Raw genomic sequence first — 10,102 nt, 5'->3', positions numbered from 1 at the left:
AAATATTAGTAGTTATACATGTATGATCCATTAACTAGATATGAATTTAAGGTATTTAAATCTTGATTGAAATTGTTAGTCCCTGAAATGCTGCCCTATGGGCCCATTTGACAATAGTAGCATTGTTACAGTCCCATGAATATACCCCAAAGGTTATGGTAGATTCTATTATTATGGTTTATGAATCTATCCAAATCTTTGAGGTAGATTCACACGACAGTAACAACTTGTTATTGTTGTCAAACATGTTCTTCATGTAGTGTTCGATAGCAAATGTTTAATTTGACCTTAATACCATGTAATAGTTAGCAGAATGCATGACAGAAGTGGGTAGAGTAGAGGGAGAGAGAAAAAAAAATAAATATTGTTAAAATGTTTATTTACTGGACACTCCTAAAAGACATATCTTAATGCTTTTAAGGTTTTATTTCTAGATGATGTCCATCTCATTCTATTGGCAAACAACACCGGCAAGGAGGTTGGAACAATGAGTTGGGTAAGGGCTCATAGGTGGTTCGTCTCAATTTCAAGTATCAAGGGCATCAACTTGTACTGCAGCGATACATAAATTGAAGTACGCACAAAGCACCTGAAAAACAAGGAATTGAGTGGAAGCATTCAGCTGCAAGTCTCGAAACCACACCCCACGAGCAACACATGGCTGTCCAAATAACCAATCTGACTATTTTTTTTTTCAGGTGTAGGACTGTTGGGTCGGCCAAGCCAACTCTTTCACCTCAACGTTTTTCCCATGGAACAAAGGTAAAAACACGTTCGTGTTTCACCCACCGGCCACTGCGAACCGCTTTGTGAAAATTAAGCGCCGAATCGGATCGAATGAGTTTTTTTTTTTCTTTTTCTCCATACGGGGTCCGATTCGGTGGAGGCACGGAGTAATATTTTATTATTACTATTATTATTATTATTTTATGTTTTCATTTTTCTTGTTGTTTGTGTTCATTTAAAAAAAGAAATTTAATTCGAGCTGATCCACAAACAACTTCGAGTCCGATACGATTCAAATGATTGCGTTGTTGGTCCATGTGCCGGTACGGCACAATTCGCCACACAAATCCAAGGGTAAAAGGGTCAGATTTGGATGCCACACAAATCTGCTCCGTCCAACCGACAGGGGAAGATATTTTGATATATTTATTAGCGGGGCGTTTGTATTTGCATGTATATATAGATACCAAACTTTATTGGATCTAAAAATTTGAATTGTAATGCTTTGTTTATTTTGAATGAAAATTTTCACTGGGGAGATATATATGTATTTGCCATGGTTATATTTAAATGCATAAATGAGAACTTATAAAAAGTTATTAAAATTTTATTTGAAGGGTATTTCGGTCATTTTATTTTGCGTTTCCTTTGGCTCCCACGCAGGACTCGTGGGTACGTCAGCCACCGTCAAAAGTACCCAAATTACCCTTAACCTTTAAGATTAATACCGGCCGGTCAGAGCCGTGTCTCGCGCGTAAAATTGGTACCAAATCGCCGCAGTTGTCCGTACAACCAAAGCACCTCTCTCGTAAATTGCTTGGAAATAGGAAATTACCGATCAGCCCTCCTCATTAACTGCAAATATTGGATACCATTCGGGACCGAAATCGGACCTGGTTCGGTAAAGTGGACAAAATCTTGGATCCCAAACCCGACCCATTCTCGTCTTTAGATTATTGTATCTCATCGTCGCAATTAAGCATTGAACTTCTGACCTTTAATTTGAAGACTGAACCTGCGCTCGGCTCGACACATAAAACATCGAGTTCGAGCTTGGTTTGAACTCGAGTCAAGGTCCATAGAATAGTTGATAGACTCGTGTGTTGTAAATTTTAAATGTTTGCTTCGGCTCGACCAAGCTCGTTTAAATGAGCTACATAAAACATGTTTTCTGGTTCGCGCATTGAACAGATTAACTCAGTTTTGAATCTACTTAAAAGTTAAGATTCAAGCCGAACCGAGCATAAATGAATCAAGTTCCAAGAACTCGAACTCGACTAGACTCGACTCAACAAACGAGCCAAACATCAACTACTCTATCATATCTGTCATCAATGTAAAGCAACCACTTGGTTTTACGTGGAAATCGACATATTGATCATGGCGATCGCAAAAGCGTCGTCATTGCAAGTTGTAAGTTGTAACTCATTACCAAAAGAGACCGTCGTTTGTTTTATAAGGGGCGTTTGATTCCTTGGAATGAATGAAAGTTTAGAATTATTGTTTTCATTCTTTAAAAATGGGAATTGTGTTATTAAACAAAGAATTTTTGATTACAAAACTATAGGCTCGTTTCAAAACCAAAGTTTTAGAAGCATGATCTCTCCCTAAAATGTGGAAGTTCTTCATCTCTTTGAAGCACAAGAAATGAAAGTTTTAATTGACTAAATTCTCATCAAATAAGTTTTCTTTAATTATGGAATCAAAATTTCACACTATCAAACCAAAAAAAAAAAATTGTTTATACCAATTACAGTTTGAGGTTGAATTTTGATTACGAAATCAAAATTCTAGTACCTCAAATGCCTTCTTAATTAACTAGTTTGCTAATATGAGACGATTCGTCACACATATGTTTGTGACAAGTGCAATACAAATTATCAAAAATAACTCTAAGGTAGCATTTGGACGACGCAGCGAGAAAATGATTTTTCAGAAAACCTGGTTTTGTACAAATGGTTTTATTAATTGATAGTTTGTGAAGTGATTCATGCACAACTATTTGTAAAAGTAAAAATATTATTCACAAAAATAATTTCATACTTGGTAACTTTTGATGCGTAAACTGAATTGATTTTACTTCTTACAACGATAATATGTTTGTTTAGACCACTTATTTCATAAACTTTTATAATATATATATTGCAAACGATCCTTGATTGAGGAGAGAATAAATTTTTAAAAATAAAAAACACAACATTTATTACAAAAAAAAAATATTGAGATATGAGGGCAATTTCGGTATCGAGTTAAAAGTCTGATTTAGAGCATGGACGAAAACCACGTGGGTAGGGAGAAGAATATCCCAGGGATAAAAGAAAGAGACAAAATCGACCGTGGTAAATACCAGAAAAGTTTTGGGTGTCCTTGTCATTTGCTATGACGCCCGGCCTTTAAATTGCGAGAGCTGATCCGGACCGCCCATCGCGACAATCGGAATCGGAGAGAATGGCTGCCTCCTCGTGCTCAACGTCGTCCTCGCTTCGATTCCGCGCGATCGCTGACGAGCCCCGCCGGCGCCCACAGAAGCCGGCGCCGGCGCTCGTCCAGACAAAGAGGAGGCTCACTTCGGCATCTGGCGTTTCCGGCACAAGGCACGGCCTCAATGTCCGGCGGCCCTTGACGGAGTGCCGACTAGCGGAGGTAGCGCATGTGAGCTCCTGCGAATTAACGCCGCCCGATGGAGGAAATCAGGAGGCTACGGGCCTCAAGATCGGGATCGTCGGGTTCGGGAACTTCGGGAAGTTCTTGGCTAAAGCTCTCTCTAAATACGGCCACACCGTCATTGCGACGTCGCGCACTGATTACTCGGAGTACTGCCGGAACAACGGGATTCAGTATATCCGGTGAGTCCCTCGCCTTTCCCTTTCCTTTTCTCCTTCCCTCGCCTCTTGCTTCTCGCATTTCGGTACCTACCGTGAAGAATAACGACAGTACTGTTGACGCTTACCGTTTAGCAGCAGCCGCCTCGCAATCCCGAATGACAGGTTTTCTGGACTTTGGAGAGAGTGACTCGTTCTTTTAGTTTCTGGCCATCATTCGGTTTGATTTTCTGTAGAGTTTACCGGAAAAATTTAATCAAGGTTGAAAAGATTCTCAAAAAAGAAATCAATAAAAATAAAATTTTCCTAATAATGGTAAATTTTAAAGTTATTAAATTGCGGCAAGTCGTGTCCTGTTAAAAAACGTGACACTTCAAGAGTAAACGTTTTTACCAATAGCTCTCAAAGTACCGGTCGATTGGTTTTTACAGCATCAGTTTTCACTGTTATGTAAAATTAATATTTTGGGATGAGGTTGTCATTCACAAAATGTTGCCTGCAGTCTCTAAAATGAAATGTCTCTCACATGCATTACTCTGAAAACCGTTCTACAAAAAAAATGTCAGTAAATAGGTCATTTCACTGGTTCAACTGAATCAGATGCAAATGGGTAACTTTTTTTTCAAGAAAAAACGTTGAAAAGTTCATTAAAAATAATAAATTTCTTTGTAATATTTCAAAAATACTTATTAAAAACACTAATAACATTCTATTTGAATTGCCCCGCATCTAATAATACTACTCATCAGAACATATTTTATGCCCTCATGTCATGAAAGTGAAGGAACCGTTAAGCATGTCAATGGATTGGATCTGGATCAGATATCCAAACAAAATTTTCCTTAAAAAAGTCAGATATGAGAAAAAAAAAAGTAAACATCAGATAGAGAAACCAAGCCTAATTTGGATGTAAAATAGAAGTTTGATATGGGTCAGATTTAGATTGTCCGTGTAAATAATCAGATTCAGGTATAGTTCAACTCCAAATTTGAATCTGAATATGTGAAGATCCTATAACTCACAAACTTTTTTTTTTGTATTATACCATTTTAATCGTAGTGTACAACAATCGTAGGCAAATTTCTTTGTATTATACCATTTTAATCTTAAGTTTCGCTATGCTGTGGGATCCCCACTTTGTTATTGAAAAATTTTGTTGCTATTAGCAAAATAACTCACAAATCATTTTGAATAACTCAAAGAACATGATTGCTAGATGGTAGGCGTGTGGACTTTTCGTACCTTTGATTTTTAGAGTGCAGAAAAGTTCACACGGCGTACTTCTTGCTGGCGTGAGAATTGAGAATTAATTTCTTTTTCTTTTTTTTTCGACGTAGAGAAAAGCAATGGCCTCATAGCCAACAATGCTAAGAAGAAAGAGCTTTCTACTTTCTAGGTAGGGGATCTTCATAATATAACCAGAATATTTGTCTATTTGAACAACCCAATGCCAGTGGTGTAAGACGGACGATCAAGAGTGAGATCTTGTTATAAATGAATGTCAAATCATAAGTAATTCTAATCCACCAACAAAACCAAATGACTTGCCATGCGTGCCACAGGTTACGCTATGCGTGCATTTTTTGCTTCACGTGGACAAGCCAACGTAAGCATTGACACGTAGACATCCTTTTTCTTAATATTTTATCATTTTGGATATTGCAAAATATTTTTACACTATTTTCTCTTAAAATTCAGTTAATTATTTTCAAAGTATAAGCTAATTTTTATGGATTAAAAAACTTTGTAAAGAAAAATCTTGGGTCCTTTTGCCCCCATGGAAATCAAATTTTTAATTTACTAGATTAAATTCGTCATTTATTTCACGTATGCTTGTGACGCAGCTTGTCACTTGTGACCTTGATTGTCCTCAAAGAGTTCAACTTTTATGTGTATTTATTGAATCTTATTTTGTAGAATCATGGTCTTTATGGATCAGAGTCTTCAAAGAAATTGTAAATTGTGAGTTTTGATTCATGGCTGAGGGCTCGTAGCTTGGATACAATGAACACTTCCAAACTTTAGCCAGTTTCATAAATGAGCGCCAGTCAAAGCCACGCGCCAGTGGCTTTCGACAACGTGCAGCGCCACCCCAAGCACATGATGCTGCTATCAGGGCACGCGCTCGAACGCCACTTGGTCAATGTGCGACCCCATCAGGCCCACACAGTTGTGATTACAACCAGTCACTTGTTGGTGCTTTTCCAACTTAATTGTGATCCATTCTTGTGGTGCAAAAGAACCGAGATGATAAATTTATTCTTTTATGAATAAAGTTGGTGGAAAAATATTTTTCTATTTTAAAAATCACAATATTATTTAATATTCATGTGATTATATTGTCTTTTTCCATGAGTAAGTTGGCTCCTGTACGAATCATATCCGCTCCAAGCTCTTCCTGACACTAATCAGATCCATTGGACGATTGCCTTCTCGAATTCAGTTAATTGATCCGGCGGTTCTTGTTTCTCTCCAGGAGCATCGATGCGTTCTGCGAGGAGCAACCGGACATCATCTTCATCTGCACGTCGATCTTATCGACGGAATCGGTACTCAGGAGCATCCCGATCCATAAACTTCAACGGGGGACTGTCTTTGCCGACGTTTTATCAGTAAAGCAGTTCCCCAGGAATCTCCTTCTGGAGGTACATGACCAGGACTCTTTTCTCCTTCCAAATTTACTTCATTGGAAAGATTTCTCACGAAAGATCTGGCTTTCATATCAGTCACGCCTAGTTGGTTATGGTATTGTTTCTACCTCACTAGCAATTTGTTGGTCCCCTGCATTAACCAGAGAGTCTCAGCTATCTGCATCGATCAATAAGAAAAGTCGGAGAGAAAAGTTGCTTGTGGGTTCCATTTGGGAGACAATAGGAGCACGGTATCTTGTCTAACAGCTTAAAATTTCAAAACAATGTCATCAGACTAAACCATATGATCCCGAGAAAAAATAGCACTACTATATATGAAACAAAACTGCTTTGTCTTTCTATGTAGTAGGAACATGAATCCCAAATTGAAATCCAGATCATAGATCTAAGGTGCATATACCATGCACCAAGGAGCGGTTGGTGTCGGTTCATGTTCATCAATCATCATCATCTGTGTTGTGATCTCCGTGTCAACAGGTGCTGCCAGAGGAGTTTGGTATCCTCTGTACTCATCCCATGTTTGGGCCAGAGAGTGGCAAAAATGGATGGGGAGGGCTTCCTTTTGTCTACGACAAGGTCCGAATCGCCGAAGATGGTGTTCAAGACAAGAAATGCAACCAATTCTTACGTATCTTCGAACAAGAGGCAAGCCCTTTACCTTCTTCTGTATAGTTTCATGTGTTTGTTCATTTGTCTTCTTCTTTTGTGTTGTGAAAATCTACACCAAGGTCAGGGACATAATCACACTGGTCTTACTACGCTTAGCGTCGTCATTCTAGCTCTTAGAAGCGTTTACTTATTTATGACCTACACGCGTCGCAGGGCTGCCGAATGGTGGAGATGACATGTGAAGAGCATGATCGTCATGCGGCTGGGAGCCAGTTCATTACTCATACCATTGGAAGGTATGTCATTGATGCATTTTATGATGTTGTAGACAGAAAATCAGTAGCGGAGCCAGAAAAATTCGCTAGAGAAACACTTGTTTAAAACTATTCACATATGGTGGGGGTACTTATATATATATATATATATATAAGAATAAATATTTAAGATTTTTATTTAAAAATAAAAAACTTCTAAAAAACTGGTGTGAACAACTGCCCACACCAATTATGGCTACGCCACTGCAGAAAATGCAGATGTGTAATTTTGTGAATCTTTGACGGACTATCCCAGTTTTTTGCATAATAACTGCAAAGATTGTCGTTATATTCTGAACAGGATATGTCCACCTGCAAGCCCGCAGTGTACGATTGGCTATTTTCAAATGCCCACATCATGAAAATTCCAAAATAAAAGGCCTTTCCAGCAGATGTATTTGATTACAACCCATTCTGAAAATATTATACCTATTCTTTCCGTATAATGCCCTTTGATATGGTTCCATTTGCTCTCTAATAGGATATCTGCATTGTTTTGGCTTTCTTGTACATACTGGAACTTTACTAAGACGTATATAAATTGATTAATTACTGACGCAGTAATTATTTTAGCTAATATTTCTATTATCAGGTTAATAGAAGCTTATTTTAATGCCCTTATTGACACATTTTACAAAAAAAGGTTTTCCCTATTAAAGAAAATGTAGAAGATGGTCCTTTTTTGAAACTTAAATCGAAAAAATGCGTTCAGAAAAACGAAGTGTCGGGTGTCCTTACAAAAAAGGTCTACTAGGGGCTCATTGCTGTAGTCTGCCTTTTCGCTACAGCAAAGAGAATGCAGGAAACGCCTTCTTTCGGTGATTATGATGCGTACTGAAGCTCAAACGCCACCGCTTCTTAGTCCAGCACTCATCATGAATCTGTCGAATGTCTGAGACTCTGAATTCTACTTACAGAGCGTTTCTTGGTGTAGGATCTTATCGTATCTGAACTTGGAATCAACACCCATCAACACCAAGGGCTATGAGACCCTCCTCCAATTGGTAGGCTAATTTGAGGCAAACAGATTTCTTTGGTTGTCCATTCTGCAGTAATTTCTGCTTAACAGTGGGTCTCATTTGAGATTGTTTTCCGATGCAGACCGAGAACACAATTAGTGACAGCTTCGATCTATACTACGGGCTCTTCATGTACAATGTTAACGCGACTGCGCAGGTATGCTCTCGACAGTTCCTCACATTATCTGCCTGCAATCTGGTATTCTAGATGACCATAGATGCCAATCCTAGTAGCATCTCTTGCATACATTTAGAAGAACATCTGAAAACTTTCAAGAGACTAGAAGACTGTATTGCTCATACTGCAAATTATTGTCACTCAGAGCAAATTTTTAACTAGGTAAAATCAGTCAGGTAACTAATCAGATCAAGACCTATAGGCAGTGCTGGAAAATGGGCTGCGCTAAAGCCAACCCCACTTAACTTTGGACAGGCTTCAATCACTTTTCTTTAAACACATGAACCTAAAAAGGGACGAACTATCCCCACAAGTTAGGTTTACCTTATGTGGTTTTCCTAAATGGGTTTTACATTTCCCCTGCTTATGGCTAAGTAGCAAGCTCCGTTTTGTTTTCTTTTCCTTTTTTCAGATTGAAAACTTGGACAGAGCCTTCGAGACGGTGAAACAGAAGCTCTTTGGCAGGCTGCACGACATACTGAGAAAGCAGATTGTGGAGAGAGTCCCATTCCAAGGAGTCTCCAACAGCAACAGGGACGTGGAGTCCCCTTACTTCCTGCTGAAGAGCGAGGAAGTGAAAGATCTGTCTTCATTCGCTGTGCCTGCTGAGGATAAAAGCGAGCTTCTTGGCCTAACAAAAGATACTGCTGAAGTTGTTCAAGTATAGGACAGTCCCAGTTGTAAGGGTGCCCAGATTCCAGCCAGTTGCAGTGAAGTTTCTGGGGGCAGCAACAGTTGGTGGGCTCTGAACTTGGCTTTCTCCACTTCCCTTTTCTTCCCCTGCTCTTTTCTTTTCCTTTTTTCCAATAAAAAGTTTTTTGTATACAGAATTGCAGCAGGCTAGTACATGGACTAGCTTGGCCTCCTTTTTATTGGATCCCACATAATCTGGTAGGTCTTGTGTTGTATCACATGGTATTTGGTGTATGATTAGTAAATAAATGAAACATAGGCTTACACTATCTTCCCGCAGAAGGTAACAGAAATGTTCATTTCAATTTCACTTTTAGAAGGATCTGTTAAAGAGTTCATGTCGAGAATTATAATTACAGGATTCACCGGCAATGTTGTCAGAATTGGCCTGAACGACGGCTTGAATCGACTGGGTTTCCGACGATGGCCGATTCAAAGGAGCCATGAGTTAACCTTTAACAAACTTTTTAAATAGTTTAGATTTTTTTTGTATTTTTATTTAAAATTTTATATTATATATTTCTTTGAAAGATGGTTTTGGGATATTTTTTTGGCCGATTCATAAGTGCTTCAACATCTGAACCGGTGAATCAGCAGATTCACTCAATCAGCACCTCTGCCAGTTCAAAATGGATTTTTACAAGCTGAATAACAACCGAATCCAACTTTTAGATTAACATCTGAATCAGAATCCAACTTTTAAACCAGATCCAAGCCGCATTATGGACATTAACTATAAGATACTTATTTAAAACAGCATTCAATCAACATCCTAATCCAAATCTGGTCGATCGAGGGGGTTTGAAAAGTGGTTATTTACTTAAATCTGAATCTGATTGAATATCACTTCTCAAATCCAAACCTGATCTGATTTTTTAATCGGATATCACTTATTGTCAGCCCGTAGACAATGGAAAACCAGCTCCTCTATCTTTTTTTTTTTTTGGGGTTCCATTGAACCACTATTGATTGGTCCATATTGACTGGAATATGGTACGAGGCCATTTTCTATGAATATATTTAAAATTTGATTCATAAATTTTAAATATTTACCAAGAAATTTTGTCTTCAACGTGCATGTCAGCCGGCC

The 10,102-nt window shown here is 38.4% G+C and overlaps 1 protein-coding gene across 1 annotated transcript; it reads left to right on the top strand.

Moving 5' to 3' along the window:
• The first annotated feature begins 3,159 nt into the window (after positions 1-3,159).
• On the top strand, positions 3,160-9,281 carry LOC116267039 (arogenate dehydrogenase 2, chloroplastic-like). Its single transcript, XM_031648587.2, has 7 exons — positions 3,160-3,572; positions 6,025-6,193; positions 6,677-6,844; positions 7,022-7,104; positions 8,057-8,126; positions 8,224-8,298; positions 8,732-9,281. Exons 1-7 carry the CDS (start codon positions 3,175-3,177, stop codon positions 8,984-8,986), a joined length of 1,218 nt encoding a protein of 405 aa, XP_031504447.1. The 5' UTR covers positions 3,160-3,174; the 3' UTR covers positions 8,987-9,281.
• The last annotated feature ends 821 nt before the right edge of the window (positions 9,282-10,102 follow it).

The sequence above is a fragment of the Nymphaea colorata genome, chromosome 13 (genome assembly GCF_008831285.2).
Source record: "Nymphaea colorata isolate Beijing-Zhang1983 chromosome 13, ASM883128v2, whole genome shotgun sequence".
Classification (NCBI taxonomy): domain Eukaryota; kingdom Viridiplantae; phylum Streptophyta; class Magnoliopsida; order Nymphaeales; family Nymphaeaceae; genus Nymphaea; species Nymphaea colorata.
The sequence above is the reverse complement of the archived record's forward strand: the minus strand, read 5'-3'. Positions and strand labels throughout refer to the sequence as shown.